Source organism: Chrysochloris asiatica, unplaced genomic scaffold (assembly GCF_000296735.1).
Source record: "Chrysochloris asiatica unplaced genomic scaffold, ChrAsi1.0 scaffold00004, whole genome shotgun sequence".
NCBI lineage: Eukaryota > Metazoa > Chordata > Mammalia > Afrosoricida > Chrysochloridae > Chrysochloris > Chrysochloris asiatica.
The window spans coordinates 3,963,324-3,987,115 of record NW_006408522.1 but is presented as its reverse complement, the minus strand read 5'-3'; the positions used below and the strand labels follow the sequence as shown (position 1 = coordinate 3,987,115).

Here is a 23,792-nt window from a genome sequence, read left to right as displayed (position 1 = left end):
CGTTTCAAATGTTGAGAACCAGTATGTATAGTAAGATGCAAATTTCTTTAAATCTATGCTGAAAATTACTTATAAAAGTTCATTCTTACGATACCCAGACAAACAAAATCTTATTGCCCTAGAGTAAATTCCTGCTCACAGAGGCCCTATAAGGTAGAGTAGAACTGCCCCACAGAGTTTCTAAGGCTGTGATCTTTATGGCGTTGCAGCTGGTGGGTTTGAACCGCTGACTTTTTGATAAGTACCCAAATACTTAACCACTGAGCTACAGGGGCTCCTTAGACTGATCATCTAAATACCAAAAAACAAAACCCACTGCCACCAAACTGATTCTGGCTCATAGCAACCCTATAAGACACAGTAGAACTGCTCCTTGTTTTCTGAGAATGCAAATCTTTCCGGGAACTGACGGCCTCATCTTTCTCCCTCAGAGCAGCTGATGGGATTGAACTACTGACCCTGAAGTTAGTAGATCACTGTGTACCCCTCGACACTGACAAGGCTTCTTTTATAGAGTTAGGCTTAATTAGTAAAGAATCTCTGCCTCAAGCACTGAGCTCTTTTAAAGACGTATCCAGGTGGGATCAAACTGACAATAGTAACTCAAAAGAACAGACAGGAAACTTAGGAAACAATGAATTCTTGTTAATGGGGGAGGAACAACTCAGTAAAGGAGGGTGAGAATGGGTGTACAACTTAAACATGAAATCAAGGTGTGTGTAAAATGGAGGGTGAGAATGGGTGTACAATTTAAACATGAACTCAAGGTGTGTGTAAAATTGTATGTGTAGAAATTGCGTTGAATTGAATTGGTAGATATTCTGCTGTATGTGTTATCAACAACAACAACAAAAGGCGCAAAGTACCTGCCGATGCCATCTTAATGGAACAGCCTTGCTAGAAGTTGAGCCTCTTTTGCAAGGACCAGTCCACCATCTTCTAGTTCACTTCTTAAATTCTCACTCCCACCCCTCACTGCCTTCTCATCTTCTAAAGGCCATATGGTACTGATGTTGACTCGGGGAGGGGAGGACCATGGTTTTGCTCTCAGCTAGCTCTGCCCTCAGTATGTGGCACATAGTCAGCACTCGGATATTGAATAGAAAGTAGCTGATATATAAGCAAGAGCACAAAGTGAGGGCCATCTTCGTATTTTGCCAATGAAAACAGCAGCAATAAAAATCACCAAAAATAATCAATGAGCTCTAAGTGCTCATCTGGACCTGATGTATATGTGGATGGTGAATAAAGAAATTGCAGCGTGAATGCTGAGTTAACACACTTCTGAGGTAATGTCAGGAAAAGGTCTAAAGATTCTAAGTCTATTGTGAAAACCATGCAAAGTTTACCTATAACGTCATATGAAAATCAAACTGATCTCCATGATATGTTTAGTCACTGGTCTTTTTTTTTTTAAGGGTGGAGTCTAGCCTTGCTAGCATTGAAAGAAATGTACATTAAATCAGCGTTATGGTACCATTATGGAGTCCTGGTATGGCGCTCTATGTTAATGCACTGGACTGCAAAGTTGGTTTAAACTGCAACCTCACCAGCCACTCCTCAGAAACCCTATACAGAGTCGCTATGGGTTGGAACCAACTCAATGGCACTTAACAACAAAGTACCATTAGATACTATGAGTTGGAATCAACTCAATGGTGCTTAACAACAACAACAACAACAAAGTAACATTAGATACTTATCAAAGTAACGGAAATGATCAAATTGATGGCGTGGCTCCGAAGAGACAGACATCCCACTGGATACACCACAAAACACTTTCACCTTTCTAAAAAGCAGGCTAACGTAAGTGTGTGAGGGGCGGGGCATCTGCTGCTGAATGACCCAGCCAGTCTTTCCTTTTGAAGAACATATTTCAAGGAAATAACCCAGATTGTTGTTTTTATTGTTAGGTGACGCTGAGTTGGTGCCAATTCATAGTGACCTTATGCACAGCGGAATGAAACACTGCTCGGTCCTGTGCCATCCTCAAACAATTGTTGTTAAGCTTGAGCCCATTGCTGCTGCCACTGTGCTAATCCACCCCTTTCAACTTTACCAAGCATGATGTCCTTCTCCAGGGACTGGTCCTTCCTGATTCGTGTGAAGTATGAGAGACAGAGTTTCACCATCCTGACTCCTAAGGAGCATTCTGGCTATACTTCTTCCAACAGAGATTTGTTTGTTTTTTTAGCGGTCTATGACACTCTCAATATTCTCCTCCAACACCATATGACCCAATGCATTAATTCTTCCACGGTCTTTCTTATTCACTGTCCAACTTTCACATGCATATGAGGTGATTAAAAATACCATGGCTTGGATCAGGTGCATCTTAGCCCTCAAACTGACATCTTTACTCTCAAACATGTTAAAGAGGTATTGTACAGCAGATTTGGAGTCTGGGTCAGTGGTTCAAGCTCACCAGCTGTTCCTTGGAAGCCCTATAAAGGGTCACTATGGGTCAGAACCAACTCAACAGCACTTAATAACAACAGCACAGCAGCAGAGTTGCCTAATGGAATATGCTATTTTGTTTGCATTCACTATCAACACTCACAGAAGCAGCTGTCAAGAATAAGAAAGCCAGAGAAGAAAAGAATTAATTTGTACAAAGATGCTATGGGTCGAATATGGTGAAGAGCCAAATGCTTAATGTAACCGGGAGTCAGTACACAGAAAGAGGAGCAAACAGAACACATATTAGCTATTTGTGCACTGAAGATAAACTGAAAAAGCATATGAAAGTGTATTAAGTAAGATTAAAAATAATTTAGAGTAATGAAAATAGTTTAATTTAGAGTTCGCCCAATATTTGTTTGCTTGTTTTTGAAAAGGCTATTTTAAAAACCAGGACAGTTTCAAACGCCAGAAACAGATTCATCCTTTTCGTCCCTTACTATTGTTAGCTGCCATTGCCTGTCAGCTCCAACCCCTGGCGACCCCATGCACAACAGATGAAACACTGCCTGGTCCTGCACCATCCCCAAGATTACTTGTGCACAGGGCCACTGTGCTCCATAGGGTTTATTTGGCTAAAGGAGATCACCAAGACTTTCTTTCGAGTCCATCTTAGTTTGGAAGAGCTGTTGAAACTTATTCGGTACCATGGCAATAGGCAGATGAGTGTGGCTGCACATGAGGTGCACTGGCTGGGAATCGAACCTGGGTCTCCCAAATGGAAGTCAAATATTCTACCGCGGAGCAACCGCTGCCCCCATCCTTTCCTCCCTACTGTACCAAAAAATTCCCCCAGTCCCCACTTTCCAAATGCTGCTGAATACCAATAATAAGCAGGTTGGCTGAATGTGGACTTTCTTACCTGTTCGCAGTCCATGTTTGGTTAAAGATCGAGGTGTCACTGAAGGAATTGCAGAGGATGAGGGAATGTACTCTGGGAGACTTGTGAGTATATTCAGCAAACTTCTGGGCCAAAAAGCCTCCCAGAGAAGCCCCAAAAAGATGAACCTGATTATAAACACAAGTGGATCCAAAAACATCAATCAATCCTGAATGTGGACGTTGAAAATAACTTTTTAAAATAGTCACCAGCCACAGAATATAATGTCATCAAGAATCCGGAGACTGAAATATGAGCCGCCGACCTTTTGTTAGCAGCTAGGCACTCAAACATTGTGCCACTAGTGCTCTTTCTATAAAGAAAAAAACTCCAAACCCACTGCCTTTGAGTCGATTCCGACTCGTAGCCATCCTACACTGAGTTCCTGGGACTGTAAATCTTTACAGGAACAGACAACCTCAACTTTCTCCCTCAGAGTGGCTGGTGGGTTTGAACTGCCAGACTTGCAGTTAGCAGCCCAATGCCTACCCTACAGCACTACTAGGGCTCCTTCTACAACAGTTAGAAATGAGTAAATACTGTATTTAAATGCACTTTATACACCCTGTCAAGAAAACAGTATATCCAAATTGTTGTAGTTGTTAAATGCTGTTGAGTCGGTTCCGATTCCTAGCAACTTTGTATAAGGTTTCCGAGGAGCTTAAACCACTGACCTTGTGGCTCAAACTGACCTGATGGTCCAGTGCTTATCCTACAGCACCACATAGGGACTTCATATCTAAATTATCACAGACTGCATTCTAGAAAATGACATCACTTAGTAGTTTCTTAAAGAAAACTATCATCCAGTAATTCCATTCCTATGTAAAATATACTCAAGAGAAATGAAAACATAAGACCGTTTAAAAATTTGTACATGGACCTTTGTGTAGTATTTATTCATAATAACCAAAAAGTGTAAACAACTAAAAGGTTACCAATAAATGAATGAAACAAAATGTGACATTTCCATACAGTGGAGTATTATTCACCTATAAAAAAGACTTCTATTTGAATGAACCTTGAAGATGCAGAGTAAGTTGGTCAGAAACAACTACATATGAGTTCATATCAATGGAATGATAATTCAAATCTATAGACACAGGAAACAGATTAATAGTGGCTCTATAGGATAAGCATTGGACTGAAAGGTAGGTTTGAACCACGAGGCCGGTGTTCAAACTCACCAGCTGCTCCTTGCAAACCTTATACAGGTCGGTCGCTATGATCTGGAACTGACTTGATGGCACTTTAATAACAACAGGCTGGGGGTCTTGGGTGGTGATGGGGAGTGACTTCTATAGAATATGAGGTTTCTTTTTGAGACGATGAAAATTCTTAAAATTGACTGTGGTGTTAGCTTCACAACTCTGTGGGTATACTGAAAACCACTGACCTGCAGACATTGAAAGGGTATACTGTATGTGAAGTATAGTTCAATTAACCTGTTAGGGAAAAAAAGAAGGTACCAGGCTTTTCAGAGTAAATGCTGCATTAATACCACAGTCAAGAACTAGTGTAAGGGTACTCACTTTATCCAATTGTAGATGGTCTAAAAGCTTCCTGAATCCATCACAGAACTCAAGATGGTCCCAATAAACTGGGTACTGTAACTGAAATGATAACAATAAGCTGTTATCTCTTTTTAAAACTATAAAGGTAAAATGCAAGTCGTATAAATCTGAAAAATGTAGGACTCACGGAATAGCATTTCTCATTTTTTCAAGCTCTGCTCCTTTTTCAAAACGTATGAAAATAAGCTCTCACCTTCTCCAAGCTTCCTAATTCATCTAACAAGCCAATTAAAAAGAAACTAGCTAAACTAAGTAGGTACTCTCTTGTGATATTACAAGAATGGTATTTAATTCACATCAATTTCCTTTCCAAACAGTGGAGAAAGTTTGAGGTTCAAAGGTATAGTAAAGCAAAACCCATCCAAGAACTACTGTTTTTCCTGAAATCCAGTTCCATTCTAAATTACGTTCAGGAGAACTGAGGGAATCTGTTTGAAGGAGAACATTTCCTTTTGGTAACATCTCTTCAGGGAGTGTTCAGGAAAGCGTTCCACGTCTTATAACTGACTTAGTCATTCAATCTCGTTTCTTATACTTTTTTTTTTGGTGACAAAAATACAGTACTTGGCCTTCTGTAGCTTATCAATGGTGATGATATTGGTAATGATGAGGAAAAGGAAATACAAGCCAGTGTCCATTTCTAGGGGACTCGGGTTTGTCATTTAGGAATCCCCTCTGCTTAAACATAACAGGTTTGTGGTTTTAAGCATTTAGATCTATTTTGTCTTTGACAAATCACTAGAGTCTATATCACCATGTAAAGTGTAAGCTAAGCTCAGCTTTGATGCAGTATGTTACTTTACTACTTGTACTAAGATACCATCTTTGGATCATTCTGAGAAAGGATGGAGAGCAGATTTTCTTTAGCAGAAAATGTGAGAATATGAATCAGATGACAGCCTAAAAGAAAAGGGATGATATTTTTATGAAGCTTTTAATTTAAAAATATCTGTGCCCTACACAGGTAATAAAACTGCACAGAACTTAACACACACACACACATAAGTTAGTACACTTAAATGTGAAAAAATCGGAAGCAATGATTTCTATCAATGCTAACTCTGTACATGGACTCTGGTGTGGCACTGTAGGAACAGTATTGGACTGTGAACCACAAGGTTGGCAGTTCAAACCCACCAGCTGCTCCTCAGAAATCCCATACTGGGTCGCTGTGAGTCAGAACTGACTTGATAGCACTTAACAACAAAAACTGTACTGTAAAGCCTGTGAAAGTTGGAACCCGTGCAGAGTGGAAACCTGCCAAAGAAGGAAACTCTTCAATAGTTTCTACTAATAGAGAGAGAAAGAGAAGTGGTAAGACTTGTTCTGTGCCATCTAGACTGCTACAATGCAGAGTGACCCTGCATAGGGTTTCTGAAAGTGGCTGTCTAGTGCTCACCTTACAGCACTACACCAGAGCTCACAAAGACAGACAGAGAGAAATAGTAAGACTGCACCCTGTCACAGGCAGAAAACTTGGGAGACCCGGACAACCAAAGCAATCCTGTTGAGTTTGGGCTCTTTGTGGCTTCACTATACTATAAAACGAAAAAAAAAGAAAAACTCACTACCTTGGAGTCGATACTGACTCATCGCAACCCTTAGAACAGAGTAGAACCGGTCCATAGGATTTCCAAGGTTGTAAATCTTTACAGAAGCAAACTATTACATCTTTCCTCTTCAGAGCATGGATGAGTTCAAACTGCCAACCTTTTGATTAACAGCCAAGTGCTTTAACCACTGTACCACCAAGGCTCATCCCCTCACTGTACTTCATTCTGCAAAATGTTAGCAATGATGGAAACTGGAATGTTGGCAGGGAATTTTCCTGTATTATTTCTTATAACTGAATGTGAATCTATAGTTTTTGTGATAAAAATTTAAATCATAAAAAAGGAATTATTCATTTTAACTACTAGATACTATAATGATCTAAATATCGAATGATGCTTCCTTAGGAGGATGAGTATTCTCATCATCTCTGAAGGGAATAGTATTTCAAAGCCACTGTTGGCCTTTTCATGATTCATTATCAAGTTCATGAAATGGTGAAAGCCCATAGCAAGATAATTAATGACAAAGAAGAAATATCCAGCTAGAAGGCAAGGCTCTGGTGGCCTGCTGGTTTGGAGTGATAAACCCACTGGCCATGTCCTCAGCCAGCATGATGCTCTTATGTGGGAAAGACAAATGCCTGGAGGCTGCTCTAGGCCCTCTCTCCCTGGATTATCATTACTGGCCACCCAAAAAGGTCCTGTCAGGGATCTTACACTACAGAATGCTAGAATGGGGCCACTGTCCACCCTACTCTCCTGGAGTTCTTCCTGTCCTTTAGAGGGAAGGAGATGTAACAGAGACTCCAACATGTCATCTAAAGGAAGAGTAAAGAAGCTAGGTCTATTTAGTCAGAGAAGGCAGCAGGTAGTGTTGACAATAACTTCTCTCATACAAATAAGGGCTGTCACGAGGAAGAGGGATTGGACTTGTTTTGTGTGGCCCCAGGTGGTGGTCGCTCCAGTGGAATTTTTGGTTACCTTCTGAGAGAACAAAGATCTGACCCACCTTTCTATCCTTTAGAGAGCAAGTAAAATGCTTAACAGCAGTCCTCCCACCCAGAATGTCAATTACATTTCAACATTTTAAGTCCCAGGAACAAGTGCCAGCTCCAAATCACTAAAAAGCTCTGTCTCTCCAAGGAAGTGAAGGGCTCAACCTGGATTGTTCATACAAATGAGCCATGCCCCCATTCCCTCCCCAAATCAACCACAAACAACAGTGTCTTTCTCCTAGATAAGATTCATGAATGATCGCTGGAATGCCAGCTTTAGACCAAGCTCTGCCAACAAATAAAATATTAGAAACAAAAACCTTAACCAAATGCTGAGGCTATGCTAATGAATTAGCCTCATCCCAAATGTCAAAGATGTACAAAGAAACAAGCCTCCAGTCAGTGGGGTGTCAGGGCGCCTCCTGTTGTCTAACATTCTGGGATCAGCTCCACAGGAAGCAGTGGTGTGAGAAAGCAACAAGGGGACCTGGAGACCAGAGACAGAGACTAAGGTCAGTTTCCCTCTCCACCACTCTCTGGCTGGGTGACCCACGGTGATCCCCCAAATTACCCAGAGCCTAATTTTCCTAATCTATAAATGAGGATGATGCTTCCTACCGTTCAGAGTTGTAAGAAGATTTATAGGAGATAATGCTCAGAAAAGCATGGTGTAGAGCCGGTGTCCAATAAAAGCTTGTTTCTTTTGCGTGTCTATGCATACATACCACCTTCCTTCAAAAGGTTTCTCTTCAAAATGGAACAACCAGAAGGGAAATAAAGAAAATGTTCACGTATCGTCAGCGTGACCACTGTCAATGGACACTCTGCGTGGAAACTGTTGAATGGGAACCTAGACTGCTGTGTAAACTCAGCAAAACCACGGTATATTCTCAAAAAGGTTTCATTTCACATTTCAAAATATGAAAACAAAATCTTACCTCAATAAAGGTCATGGCCATTAGTACAGGTGATCAGAAATGGAAGTAAACGCACACACAAAAACTCATAATATGGACCCAAATTTTAATATCAAATCAGTCAATGATACTTACAGCTATAACCCGGTAACCCCATCCAGTCAAAGCCAAAATCTGCCGGAAAAATACATCTGCGGTTCCACTCACAGGGGGAAGAAATATGAGAGGACATCGGATACTTCTGGGGCCTGCATCATAGAGTGACCATATCTTACTGTCGTCGTCATCTACAATAATCTAGGGGGAAAGATAGAAGTGTGAAAAAGTGAAAAAACCTTTGCACTTTGCTTTTGCATTGTTATTTGACACAATAATTTTATGGACAATTTTAATACCTCTATCTTGTTTGTTGAATTCCTGGTGTGGTGCTGTGGGCTAATTGCCAGACTGCAAAGCTGTTTAAACTGCAAGGTCAGCAGTTTAAACTTCAAGCTCACCAGCTGCTCCTCGGAAACCCTATACAGGGTCGTTAAGGGTCAGAACCGACTTGATGGCACTTAACAACAGCAACAACATCTTGTTTGTTGCAAAGCAGTCTGAGTATTGAGACCTAAATACAAGATACCAGACTGCTGTTGCTAAGCGCCATCGAGTCGGTTCTGACTCACAGAAACCCTGTATAGGGTTCCCAAGGGGCAACAGGTGGGTTTGAACTGCCAGCCTGGCAATCAGCAGTCCAGTGCTTATCCCACAGCACCACACCAGTACTCTAAGAGACCACCCTAGTGTGTATGTAAATGGATTTTTTCTTTCTTTAGTGCTAACATATTATACAGAACAGCTTGATATGATGTCCTGGTGGCACAGTGATTAAAGAGCTTGGCTGTGGACTGAAAGGTGTTTTGAACCCCTTCTCTGCTGGAGAAAGATGTGGTGTTCTGCTTCCATGAATGTACAACCTTGGAAACCCTAAAGGGTCACTATTCCAAAGAGATGCTTTTCTGCTTGTTTTCCACTTTCTATCCATGATGACATGATGAAGTCTATTTTGTTTGTCACTGAACATCAGCCTCTGTCTATGGCATCTTATTTTTTCCCCTTACAGTTGGCTCTGCGTGTGTGCGGTGTGTGTGCGTTTGGAGAAGTAGAGTAATCTGCAGTCCCTCTACACCGTGGCCCACGGACAGGCTGGAGTCAGGAGTGCACAGCATAGTATGAGAGGGGAGGGGAGGGAGATCAGGCTACACGCTCTAGAAATAAACTGGGGAAAGAGGGTCCCAATTCAGAAGATGCTTCTGGAACCTGACTTTGACCAAACCTCTTAGGGTGAGATTTCTGCTACACAAGAAGATGAGTGAGGTATAGGTCTAACTGTCCCAAGAGAATGCTTCAACCCATTCAGTCTGGGGTGCGAGGGTGGCTGCAGTGAGAAATTGGCTTTGGGGGTAAAAGCAGAGGGAAAGTCACCAGGAGCTTTTCTGATTTGGTGATTCTTGACTCCACAGGGGAAAAGATGAGCATTACATGAGCCAGGGCAAGTCAAGTGCTCAGTGTGGAGCCTGGTCCTTTGGCAAGTGATGGTATAACTTTTGTTATCTTTGGCTGCCTTTTGGTGGTACTTGAAAAGGTACATCAACTATTTGAACATTTGCCAATGTGGATCAATATTTATCTGATTTTTAGATTTAAAAAAATCCAAGGTTTCCAGGCTCTTTTTTCTGAGCACTCTCAGCTGGCAGTCCTGTGGACTCTGTGGTGTCACTGGTGTCACCAGGAGCAGAAAACAGGGCAAGGCAAAGTCCAGAAAGGTCAATTTCCTTTTGGACCCCAAGCCAGAAATGGAGACAACAACATCTCACACTTATGTTTGCTTATTTGTTTTCTAGTGTGTCTTGCTACATACATTTTCACTTTCATGTATCTTTTTGCTCTGGTAATGGTTAGAAAAAACAAAAACAAAAAAACTCTTAGTGGCTTTGATACTGTGTTATTCTTGTAATTACTCCTACAATAATATAATCCAAGATGTTACAGATCTTTACAAGTTTATAGAAAATTATTTCAACTTCTCAATCTGGAAGAAAAGTAACAAAAACAGTATTCTCAAAATATAAATCATAACTATTTGCTTTCTACTTCAACTTCCTCAAAGTTCCAGGTATTCATCAGAACTCTTTTAAAAGACACTGATAATAAATGCTAGATATTTTAGAATTTGTTGTTGTTGTTGTTAAGTGTTACTGAGTCAATTCTGACTAATAATGACCCTGTACAGGGTTTCCAACACTGTGTCAGGAGGGACCAGTCACTGGAGAAGGATACCATGTTTGGTAAGGTGGAGGGGTCAGAGAAAAAGAGGAAGACCTCCAACGAGATGGATTGGCCAAGTGGCAGCATCGATGGACTCAAGTGTGGCAACGGTAGTGAGGATCAGGCAGTGTTTTGTTCTGCTGTGCAGAGGGTTGCTATGGGTCGGTACCGACTTGATGGCACCTAACAACAACAAAAACAAATATTTACAGGAGCAGAAATCCTCGTCTTTCTCCCCGGGAGCAGATGGTGGGCTCAACCACTGACCTTGAGGTTAGCAGTTCAGTGCTATCCTACAGAGACACCGAGCTCCTGTTTTAGGGTCTAGTGCCATGGCACTGTAGGATAAGCACTGGATTATGAATTAGTAGGTCAGAGGTTCAAACCCTATACAGGGTCAATATGAGTTGAAATCACCTCAATGGCACTTAACAATAACGACCACACATTTCCAAGCAAACTTATCATGACTGATAACTAGAGAAATTTACACTAATGCAATTGTTTCCTAGAACTATTCTAAGAATATTTAGATAGCTTGTGTTGTTTGGGGTCTTATCGCTGGCTTCCTATTCAAGTGAATCCATGAAGAGTAGGTCATGTGAGTTACTTGTGGGGATGATATTGGGTAGAACCCGAGCGGCCCCAGAGGCCCACTTCCCTGTAAGCATGGGCAGTGATCAAGAAAGAAGTGGGCTCCCTCTCTTAAACAGGCCCAGTGGGTATGGCTTTCACACCAGGTTAACCTGATTCCAAATCTACACCCTACAAGGCTTTGGATTTTTTAAATATAAAAATATAGGATACACATTGATTTGCATTGGCAACTGTTTATCTAGTTAATTTACTTTTTCAAATACCACAAAAGACAGCCAAACAAAACAAAAACTTAAACATTCATTCATCTTTATGAATCTTTTTGTTTTCTGTGAAATGAGCTCACTGCTACATACCTTATTAAATTGTTTCAAGAATTAAATGAGCTATTACAACATTTATCTCTTTTAAGCTCCTGAAACTGAAATGGGGAGCTCCTACAACAGTGCCTGGCATATAAGAGGCATTCTGTCTATATTTGTCAGTAAGTCATTTTATTATTAATACAAATGTGCATGTTATTTCCACAGCTATCTATCCTGACAAAATGACCATAACAGAGACAGAGAGGATCTTAAGATTATAGTATTCTAATATTTCTGTAAGAGAATTCACCAAGAGTTTAAGTTCTGTGGCTTAAACAGCTTGTGCCTATTGTGATCCCATAATATTTGGGATTAATCTGGAACTCAAGACTCAATAGTCAAACTTCAAAGCAAGTGTTTAGGGTTTGGGAACAGCCTAGACAAATAAGGCTTCAACCAGGAGATTGTGGTAGAGTGAGCATATTGTTGCAAATGTAGGAAGTATATTCTAACCCACTGTAAATCTTAAATCTGAGGAACAGAAAAGTGCTTTATAACAGACTCTCACTGCACTTGTTATACAGTTGCTGGTGCTGTAAGCTTTCCACCAAACTACACAGAGTAATAAACATATACCTGCTTGCTTGAATATGTAAAAGCAATGATAAAATAATGAGTAAAGTTATACCCATTCAGAATCTTCAGTGAGTTTCAAAAGCTGACTGCATTTGACAGGACAGAGGGGATAACATGTTCTCAACCAGAATCCTGATACTGGACAACCACCTACACTCTTGAACACTACTGAGGTAGAATGCCTAAATCACACACATATACAAGTTTGCAAGCAAGAGACACAGTATAGCCAGACATACCTTTTTGAGGGGAACTGTACTTCTAAACCAGTTATAATCAGGAGAGACTTTAATCTCTCCCATGATTATCTGCAATGGAGGTTAACCCTGAAATGAAAGCACAAGATATTTTATGTCAGCAATTCATGTTTACACCAGAACTAAGTGTAGAGTCTGGGGTGGCTACACCAGCCAATACTTTGAAGCATAAAACAGAGGAAATGGGCTATTCTACATGGTCACTATACACTTAAACTATTGAAAACAATTAGGTGAAATCCTATAATCTTAGGGCTGGAAGACGCCCTTAGAGATCATGATTCCAACCCTTTTAGTTCTTCCAGCAGAGGAAGCTGGTCTAGAAAATGTGCAGGATTTATCTGAGATCACATGGCTATGGCAGAGCTGGGACCAGACACAGGACAGTCTTTCCCTGACACCATACTGCCTGTCCTAGTTAAATGATTCAGAATGGTATTGTCATCACCTGTCTTTTGACAATATCATAAGAATCCATTTTAATAAAGATGTTCCTCTCTGACAGAATTATAAGGAAATAATCTCCTCTAGAGAAAGGCATTGAGGTAAGGTTGCTTCCTCATAAATTCACAATATGCTGTAAACCTGCCTCTTTTGGAGTCCTAGTGTGGCACTGGAGGATAAGCACTAGACATAAGGTCAGTTTAAACCACAAGATCTATGGTTCAAACCCATTAGCTGCTCCTCAGAAACCCTCCACAGGGTCACTATGAGATGGAACCCACTGGATGACACTTAACAAAAACAATAGTGGGACGTAATCTCATAAGTAGTTCTTAATGCAAAATAAAGGAAAACTTGCTGTTCATATTGATGTAATTAAAAGTCATATATCATGCTCTGAAAAAATCTATGACAAAGTATCAGACTAGATGGCATTACATAACAACAAAACACAACATTTGCCTTTATAAAACCAGATGTGATTTTTTCTTGTAAGATTTCTGATTTCTGGCTCTTCCAGCTTTGGGACTTAGGTAAATCACTGCACCTCTCTGGGCTTGTTTTCTCATCTATGACTTGCTGAGTACACCTCTAAGCCTAGAACAGTGGCTGGCACACAGCAGGCATTGTTTATTGACTGAGTATGTCTTAAAGTGATAGAACCAGGCCACCGGAGAGTCAAAATCTTTTCTAAAAAGCTTTTCTTCAAAAGCTTGTACAAATCATGGTATTTGTATGCACTTTGGGTGGGCTGAACACCTTCAGTAAAAACCTGTCAGTCTTTGCCCAGGCATCTGTGTTACGTAAGTACAGGAACTGAAATTACAGTCTCCAGTCATATAATACTGGAGTCCTGGTGTGGCACTGTGGGTTAATGCACCAGACTGCAAAGCTGTTTGAACTGCAAGGTCGACGGTTCAAGCTCACCAACCACTCGCTCCTCAGAAGCCCTATACAGGGTCGCTACGAGTCAGAACCGATTCTACGGCACTTAACAACAACATCATATAATATTATTAAGAAGGACTCAAATACAATTGATCCTTGAACAACGTGGCAGTTAGGAGCTCTGACCTCCCACGCAGCCGAAAATTCCTATATAATTTACAACTGATTCTGGAGCAACACAGATTTCTTCCCCCATGCAGCAATTGCGGTGAACCTGTGTTAAAACAAGCAAACCGCCTCAAACGCCTGTGATGCCTATCTCTGCACCACCTGTTCTCTTGCGTTTTAAGCGGATACTTGAAACACTCAACCTATCTTAATCGCAGTAGCCTAAAAAAAAATCTGATAAAAATGGGACCTAGCAGTTTCAAACATGTGTTGTTCAGGGGTACATGCTTTGCACCCTGCCCGCTAGCTAGTCCACAGCAAGCCTGGATTCATTCCCCCTAGGAGGGCCAAGATGAGCTCAGACTCTAGGACTCCTTGGCTGACTCTGACCTGGAGGTTCTCTGGACTAGCAATGAGTAAAGGGTTCTAAACCTAATGGAACTCTTCCTTCTCAGACGTCCGGGAACACATGGTGCCTCTAACTTCTAAACAGAACCCTCAGGAGACAATCTCTGCTGTTACCTCTAACTTCTAAACAGAACCCTCAGGAGACAGTCAATCTAGACATTCTAATACTAAACTTGATTTATACCCCAGGCATTGTAATAAAGGTCTCTCCTCTCAAGGCTAAGATGGTACTTTTAGAAAAGCTTGTTAAAATCATAAGCTGCTTTGAAGTACCAAGAAAACCATCAGCCAGCCTTATGCTGAGACTCAAGATGCACAGGCATGGTTATTACTCATATAAAAATAAAGTAAAATAAATGCATATCCATTTTACCTTAACATTTTAACATGTTTAAAACTCTAAGCCATGTGAACTACAGTCTCTCTGAGCTGATTATTACATTTAATTAAAAGCAACTAGCACATATAGTTTAATCCTGGAATATTTTTTACCTGGGCAGACTTGAAATACTAGACATTTTATAGTCATGCATTACTAGAAACAATAATTCTATAGGAGGCAATACAAAAAACTTGTTTCACAAATAAAATCTACTTAGAAGATTTGCTAAAACAGCTAATATATGCAGAAAGTCTGCTTCAAATTCTACAAATTTGGAATAAAATTATTCACAATGTTAAAATCTGTTGCAATGTACACATCAAACATGCACATACAAATCATATACAGGCATGCAAATTCTATCTCGGACTAATTCCCCACAGCAGTAAGTGGAAAGATGGTCCTTACCAAAAGTCCTCAGTTCTATGCCAAACCACCTCAGTATTATAATATTTTATAACTAACCCTGCTGGATGGTGAGATCCTACCCAACTGTGGCTACATTTTTGTAGAGACAAGAGCTTTTAACACTTGTGCTAGTCTGGCAGTACTTAAAAGGTAAAATAGATAGCAAATGTTACATCTGACCAACTGACGTCTCCATAAAAAAAATGTTCCCTGATGAAAAGCGAAAACAGCTGTGAGTGAAGGGATGGACCGAAAGTTTGTTCTCCCAGCTCTCTTCGACCCACTAAACCAGGGGTGGGGAATCTTTTTTCTGCCAAAATTTATACATCATTCATTGTTGTTATGTGCCGTGGAGTCGGTTCCGACTCATAGCTACCCTGTACAGGGTTCCCGAGGCTGTAAATCTTTACGGGAGCAGAAAGCCTCATCTTTCTCCTGCAGAGCAGCTGGTAGTTTCGAACTGTTGACCTTGCAGTTTGCAGCCCGATTTGTAACCATTACGCTATCAGAGCTCATTACATCATTCATGGGCCATACAAAATTATCAACTTAAAAATCAGCCTGCTCTATTTAGTCAAACATTTAATTAACTCACCCTTAATACGAGGGTCTTAAGGAGTCCTGGTGTGGTGCTGTGGGCTAATGCGCTGGATGGTGTGAACCACAGCCTGTGGTTCAAACCCACCAGCCGCTCCTTGGAAACCCTATACAGGTTCACTATGGGTCAAAACCGACTGGCACTTAACAACAACAAATACAGCCTATGGGCCGGACGTTCCCCACCCTGCACTTAAACCAACCACTAGCTGTGGAGTCCATGTCCATTCATAGCGACCCCCCACAGAGTAGAACTGCATTCCACAAGATTTTCAATGACTGCTCATTTTAGAAGTACTTTCACTCCAAGGCCCCTCTGGGCGAATCCAAACCACCAATCTTTCTGTTAGTAGCCGAGTGCTTAGCTGTTTGAACCACCCAAGGATTCCTCCATTTGCTAGCAAAAAAAAAAAAGTTTAGTCAATTTTGATTCAAAATGACGCTTGAGGACAGAGAACTGCTCCATAGGATTTCTGAGACTGTAAATCTTTACCAGAGTTGTTGTTACTAAGTGCTGCTGAGTCAGTTCCAACTCATAGTATGACCCTGTAAAAGGTATCCAAGGAGCGAGCAGCTGATGGGTTTAAACCAACGACCTTGCTGTTAGCAGTATAATGCCACACCAGGACTCCCTTACCAAGGAGTGTTTGAACTGCAGACCTTTCGGTTAGTAGCCCAACACTTAGCCCACTGTGATACCAGGGCTCCTAAACTTTTCCAAGTCATGAAAGGTACATTTTGTAAATGGCAAAAGTTAACTGAGATTGTGACCAAACGTACCAGTATTAAAACAAGAACACACATCATGAGCTCACACTGATTTATCTCTAACAATTCAATCCTTCACGAAAAACAAAAGCACCCTTACATGCTGGTGAGAACAGGGTCAAATAGATTAGCCTCATTCTTGCTGAAGGAAATCTGTCCTAGGGTGTTCTGTGGACACGAAGTTCTCTCTGGTCCTTGTGCTGCTGGACAACAAAACTGCCAGTTATGAATGTGAGCTAAGGATCACATGCATTTGTCCCTCAGAAATTCTGCTTTCACAAAAGCTTAAGAAGTCACATAACTAGTTTATTGTCAGAGGCTTCGATCTTTTATCTCAATTCAGAGTTGATTGATATATGGACAGTCTGTGATTATTTATTAATGTTGTTGTTATATGCCATCAAGAAGGGAGCAACCCTCATAGGGTTTCCGAGGAGCAGCTGGTGAACTTGACCGCCAACCTGGCAGTTGAAACCAACCTTGCAGTCCAGCACATTAACCCACAGTACAATACCAGCAATAAAATAATAGAACCCAGGAGTCTCTAGGCAATGCAATAGACTCCTCCCCCGCTTTCTCTCCTTTTATCATGATGTTATCATTACATATAGAGGATACAATTTATAAAACAGAAATTGGGAAACAGTTAAATAATATCACATAATAAAGGAGAATTACATTGTATCACAAGATGAAGGATGCTTTGTAATGCTGGGAATCATCATGACTAGCTACATTAACACATACATTAGCGATCACAGTGTTAAAAGTGCCTTTCATTGCATTTAGCAATGGTTTGTCTAAATGGTTATTCAGAGTTCTTGAGTAAAGGTAAACTTGTTGGTTTAAAAAATTCAAGGTCCCTCCAGACTTGTGTGTCTGGACTAAAAATAAGACAATCTTTTGGGAATTTACAAGGTGGTCCTGACCTGGCTTGTGACTCAAATAAAAATGCAATAGAAGTTGAAAGAGACTAGACCAGAGGAACAGCTCTGAGATGAGTCATTGTACTGGTGAGTGAGAGGGTTTTACTTCAGAATCTGTGGGGAAAGTTCCTGGTTATGTAAAGGGATGGGGAGTCCTGGTGTGGTGCTCTACGGATAAGTACTGGACTGCTAATCAGAACGTCAGCAGTTCAAATCCACCTGCTGCTCCTTGGAAACCCTATAGAGGGTCATTGTGAGTTGGAACTGACTCAACGGCACTCAACAACAAGACACAGACTAGAGTTCTTTAGGATCTAGATGTTTTCCAACCCACAGCCATGCAATAGACTTTTATGGCAAGTCTCTGTACCTAACAACTTTGTCAGGACCAGGGAGTGAGTCACTTGGTTGTACTTGGGTTGCTGTGAGTTAGAACCAACTGTATAACACTTAACAACAACAATAATGTCTAATAACACCAGCACATAGCTTTTTTTTTTTTTTTTTTTTGATCTTTTCCAAAACCCAATTGATAGTGACCCTCTAGGGCAGGGTAGAACTACTGCACAGAGCAGGCTGGGGCACAGCCAGCCGGCGGACCATATAGGTAACCGCAGTTCCAGCCATCACACTGTTGTAGTTGTTAAGTGCCATGGAGTCGGGGAATTAATTAAATGTTTGACCAAATATAGCAGGCTAATGTTTAAGTTGGAGTCCTGGTATGGTGTTGTAGGATAATCACAGGACCACAGGGTAGGTTTGAACCACAAGGTCAGCGGTTTAAACTCACTAGTAGCTCCTTGGAAACCCTATACAGGGTCGCTAGGAGTTGGAACCGACACCACGGCACTTAATAACAACGTTTAAGTTGATAATTTTGTATGGTCCACAAATGACGTTACAAATACCCAAGTGGTCCTTGACAGAAAAACGGTTCTTCACCCTTGCCACAGGGTTTCCAAGACTGCAAACCTTTATGGAAGAAGACTGACACATCTTTCTCTGGCAGGACACCTGGTGAGTTTGAACCACTCACCTTTCAGTTAACAGTCAAGCTTTAACCAATGTGTCACCAGGGATACTTTAGATCTCTTCTTATCCTTTTCTTCAGGAACCTAGTTCAGAATTTTCTAAACCTCACCTAGAAAAAAACCCTGCCAATTCAGCATCTCTCTGTAATACCTCATCTTGTACTCTGTCTTGGTGTAAAAGCTTTTGGAAATTTGGACACAGCTATTAAGTTACTCCTCAGTCTGGAATTTTTGGTGCCAACAGGAGCGGGACCATCCGTTGAAGGGGAACGCTAAGCAGGGGCCTAAGTGCAGAGCTTGTAACTCCCCAAGAAAACGGAGCTATTCGAACCCATCTACTTTCCATATCCTCCACTCACAAGCCTCAACCATGGCCTGTACTCAGCAGTGACAAACACATTTGTCAATTTCAGGCTGAGGTGCAATCTCCAAAATAACCGGGCGTTGCTCAGAGTTTTAAAAAGTTTACTGGAGAAAAATGTTCCTAGCTTAGTCCGTGTAGCTCCAGGCTGGGTTTACAGAAGGATGCCCTGGACAAGGCCTCCGAAGCGACTACACAACACCCCCACCCTCACCCGGTCCCACTGCTGACATGGTGACAGCCACACAAAGGCGGGGCCGCAGGAATTCCTACCACCTCCAGGAACCCGGGCGCGACAGACACACACACACACACACACACACACACACAAAGGCTTAAGATCACATGCACCGTCACATGGACCGGCCCACTGGGGGTCATACTCACAAAATCACATCGACCGAAGCAGCCGCGCGACCACTTACATACGGCCCTCACAACTCTACACACATCTTAAAGCCACACCCCGCTTCCCGCAGCCTCAGCCACCCATCACCTGCCGTGGTCACTCCACGTCCCTTCCCTTCCACAAGACGGGTTTTCCCTTCAGTACCCGCACGGACCAGGGAGGCGGCAGGGCGGGGGAGTCGGGGGTCGCGGCTGGGAGAGCCCTGAACCCGAAGGCGCTGACCGCCGCGGGGGAGCGCTGGAGAGCCGGCCTCCGAGGGGCGGGGCGCGCGGCCGAGCAAGCCTGGGCCGCCGCGCTCCCTACTCAGGAACGGTCCGCGCAGCGGGCGCGCGCCGGGCGCTTCCGGGTTCGGCGGAGGGGCGGGGCCACGTCGCAAGGAAGGGGCGGGGATGCATCGTTCCGGCAGCCTTCTTGGTGACGGATTGGCGACGGGTGTGGGAGGCTCGTAGAGGCTTTCTGGTTCCGGCTAGGCTGGTAGGCTAGGTTGGTACAGCGATTGCCACACTAGGTCGTGGCGGCAGTTGCGGGAACTTCTGGATTACCTCTGGGTCAACTTTGGTCTTCTATTCTGAGTAGGGCATTAAGGGGGAAGTTGTAGGGAAGAAATGAGTGCTTGGTCCCCTGGGACCTGCTTCTGCATTCCATTCGCGTCCTGTTGGAGGAAGTGGATGCGCACCGTTTCCTCTTTGCCACGTAAAGCTTTGAGGGCATCCCCTTAGGTTCCAGGTTTTCGTGCCCAGTTCTCTGATTACTCTTTTTTTGGCACAACGAAAAAAATTTTTTGCTTGACGTAACTACAGATGCTCTCAGTCCTCCATAGTAGCGAGCGCTCCACTTCCCTTTCCAGTCTTGTGCTGATGTTCTGGGGGAGTTCCGGAACATACTCCCACAGAGCCTTCTACTCCATCACTTTTCTCTTAAACGCATAGAGAATGCGCTCATATTTATGCTTATTGTTCTCAAGCAAGGTATTTGAAAAGACACTAACTAGTACAAAAAAGAATTTCCATATTTGCCTTGAAATAATGTAAGATATGGAGTCTTGGTACTCGATCACAACAAATTAGGTTTGAACTGCAAGGTTGGAGGTTCAAACTAACCAGCCGCTCCCCGGAAGCCCTAGACAGGGTCGTTATGAGTCGGAACCTTAACAACAACAACAGCATACGGGGTTGCTATGACTCGGAACTGACTGGAAGGTACTTAACAGCAACAACAATTTGCTGTAGGAATCCTGCTGTGGTGCTGTAGGATAAGCACTGGACCTTAAAGTCGGCCGTTCGAACTCACCAGCCACTCCTCATAAGCCGTATGCATACAGGGTTGGAAATGACTCAAAGGCACTTAACAACAACAAATCTGCTTTAAGGAAAATGTAAAAGCCGTTTTTGGATTTTGCCCTTACTTGGCTACTGTTTAAGGGATTAAGGTCAAGAGAGAGTACCAGTTAATTGTATCCTACCTTAGTCATGACCTCTGTCCTTTCTGCCAAGGAGCTATGGGTCCCAGTCTAGTACTTGGACAAATACCAAACTCATTTCCCAAGAACACTGTGACACATAGTCACCTGATTTTCACCAAATCACCTCTTTAAGAATGAAGACTCTGACACAGGAAGTAATTAAAAAAAAATAATAATAAGCACCGTATTTGTGTATAGGACATGTTTTCAACATTGTTTTTTTCTCAAACTTTCGGAATAGTTCTGTTAACTGAATGACTCACAAATCACTGCTTGTATGTAAAACCCATTATGGCACTCATTACATTTGTTCTCCATCACCTAGAAGGGCTGGGAGCTTCAATCTAGTGCAAAGGAAACAGAGTGCCTTAGGACACAGTGTGGCTCTCTTCAAATTCACTGCAACCCTATAGGACAGAGTAGAACTGCCCCATAGGAGTTATAAAAAACAATGTTTTATTGTGAATTATGTGATAGTTTACATGGGAGAACAATAGTTTTACATTCATCCTATCTTAGATCATTTCATTGCCATGGTTACAATCCCCTCCAAGCATCATCAACCAACCAAAGGGTATACACTACAAGCCTGTTCCCCAGTCGTCAGCACACAGCCCCTCTCCCTCTCTGTGTCTAAAATCCCCAGCTGCTCCATCTCTCCACATCGTTGTCTCTGCCTCTATCTCAGGCATCACTGCTTCTCTGAGTAGGGTCCCGCTCTCTGCTCTTCTCCCTTGATGGTCCCAGGGACCTCTGCTCCTGGGCTGAAAAGTTAATCACCCCCATCCTTGCTACAAAATGTCTACCTTTACAATTCTAACCTTCACAAGCAGTCCTGATAACAATTATTCACTGTTGTATCACAAGAGACCCATCCGCATTTCATTTCATCAGCCCCGCCTAGACAGATTGTATACTACTTACTGGAGATTCTACCTTCCTCCATGCCCTCTGAATCTATATCCCCTCTTGAAAGCTTGTAAGCCAGTCACTTCTTGCCTTTGTAGCCCTCGCCTCATTTTGCCCCGCAGGGTTTTTCAAGGCTCTAAATCGTTAAGGCAGTAGGCTGCCGCTTCCTTCTCCCACCAAGTAACTGGTATTCAAACCTTAGATCATTCAGTTAGCAGCCAAGAATTTTAACCACTGCACCACCAGGGCTCCTGTCTGACCCATGAAGATTGAATGAATAAATGCGTGAGTGAATAAATCTATCCATATGTATTCTTATAAAACTGTATACCCTAGCGTTCAGTTCCCTACACCTCACTTTAACTAACAGCCCAAATGAGAGTCAAGCTATGGATTGGCTATGCTTGCAAATATTAAATCCTTGTTTTGTTAGTCTGGTAATAATAATTTTGACCTTCACTGTTGATAATAAAAAACATATCACTATATAGTTATGTTTATATATCCACTGTTGTAGTTGTAAAAGATCAAATCTAAAATAGTGGATAGCTTGATTGTTTCCCTTAGAAAAGCACCCCATGGACATGTTTAGATCCTCAGTTGTTCCATAACACATGACAAACACGTTGCCCAATTTCTAATCTGAACAAGGAACATTTAATATCGTGAATTCCAGCTGTCCAGTAATGCACAACTGTAGGCAGCAAACTTTTGACCCAGGGTACACCATAGTGCAGCCCGACGTTGTAGACATAGCTGAGAGGGATTGCAGCTGTTGTAGTTGAGGGTCTACTGGATGATTCCCACAGCACCAATCCATGTGTTAGAATCTCACTTAAAAATTGGAATGTTCACAAAACATACTGTGAATTCCAAACAAAGTAAACAGATGGCCAGCTGGCTCTCAGAAGTGATTATACCCAAGCAATTGCATTCACTTATGTACACATGTGCCCAGAGTTTAATCCTGTTGCTGTTGAGTCCATTTCAACTCATAGCAACCCTGTAGGACAGAGTAGAATGAGCCCATAGGGTATCCAGTGCTGTCAACCTTTACAGAAGCAGACTGCTACTTCTTTCTCCTGTGGAGTTGTTGGTGGGTTCAAACTGCTGACCTTTCAGTTAGCAGGCGAGCACTTAACAAATGTGCCATCTGGGCTTCTCATGGAGTTTAAAACACACCTATAGAGACCTGGGAACTCCTGAATCCATGGGCAAGGACCTAGACACGGAGGGCTAGAGCTGAGAGTGAAGTGTCCAGCTGATATGAAGCGAGGGGAGACACGCAAGAATGCCCAGATTTATAGATAGTACCCATTTTGACCTAGCTTCGATGGTTTGATGATCAGAACTTACTAAAGGAAGATTAAAAAAAAATTTTTTTTTTGATAAAGGAAACAAGTGTAAATTGCTATAATTTGATGAACTTGCCCTATACTTAATGGATGTAGTAGCTCAAAATACCAACTGAGAGGGAAGAAGTCTTCACATCAAGTATCAATCCTAACCCCTCTGTGTACAGGGTTGATAGGGATGGACAACTTAGACATTGGCTACCTAAAATGAGGGAACTATAAAGGCACAACGTGACTGGCTTACAAGTTTTCAAGAGGGAGTTTAGTTTCAGAGTGTGCGGGGGAAGGTAGAATCCCCACTGAATAATTTTAATCTTGTCTAGATGGGTCTGGTGAAAGAAGATGGGGATAAGATTCTTATGATCAATAGTGAGTAATTGTTATCATGACTAACTGTGACTGTTACAACTTGTAAAGGTAGAAGTTTTGTAACAAAAATGGGGCTAGTTAATCATACAGTCCAGGAATAGAGGACTGTTGCACCATCAAGGGAGAAGAGCACGAGCTGAATGTGGAGCCCTATCCAGAGAAGCAGCAACACCAGAGATGGAGGCAGAGATGATAACATGGAGAGATAGGACAGCTGAGGAATCTAGACTCATGGAAAGAGATTGGTTGTGTGCTGGTGGCCAGGAGGCAGGCTTGCAGCATGTACCCTTGGGTTGTTGAAATGATTTATATATTCTTGAGTGTTTTTGTGTACATCCCTCTAAAAAAACAGAGGGAATAGAAGCAAATACTGTTGAATGAGGATGTATGGAGGAGATTGTAGTGATTACAATGAAACAATGG

The 23,792-nt window shown here is 42.1% G+C and overlaps 1 protein-coding gene across 2 annotated transcripts in view; it reads right to left on the bottom strand.

The window, feature by feature from the left end:
• SPG21 (spastic paraplegia 21 (autosomal recessive, Mast syndrome)) overlaps positions 1-12,547 on the bottom strand; it is a 19,057-nt gene extending 6,510 nt beyond the window's left edge. Inside the window, exons 1-4 of one of the 2 annotated variants that reach the window (XM_006831534.1) lie at positions 12,467-12,547; positions 8,515-8,676; positions 4,873-4,953; positions 3,323-3,468 (exon numbers count right to left, since the gene is read on the bottom strand). In XM_006831534.1, the coding sequence (XP_006831597.1) occupies positions 3,323-3,468; positions 4,873-4,953; positions 8,515-8,676; positions 12,467-12,529 (452 nt within the window). In that variant the 5' untranslated portion in view covers positions 12,530-12,547. The remainder of the gene's footprint in view (positions 1-3,322; positions 3,469-4,872; positions 4,954-8,514; positions 8,677-12,466) is intronic. The other variant, XM_006831535.1, reaches the window with a different exon arrangement.
• Between the last annotated feature and the right edge of the window lie 11,245 nt (positions 12,548-23,792).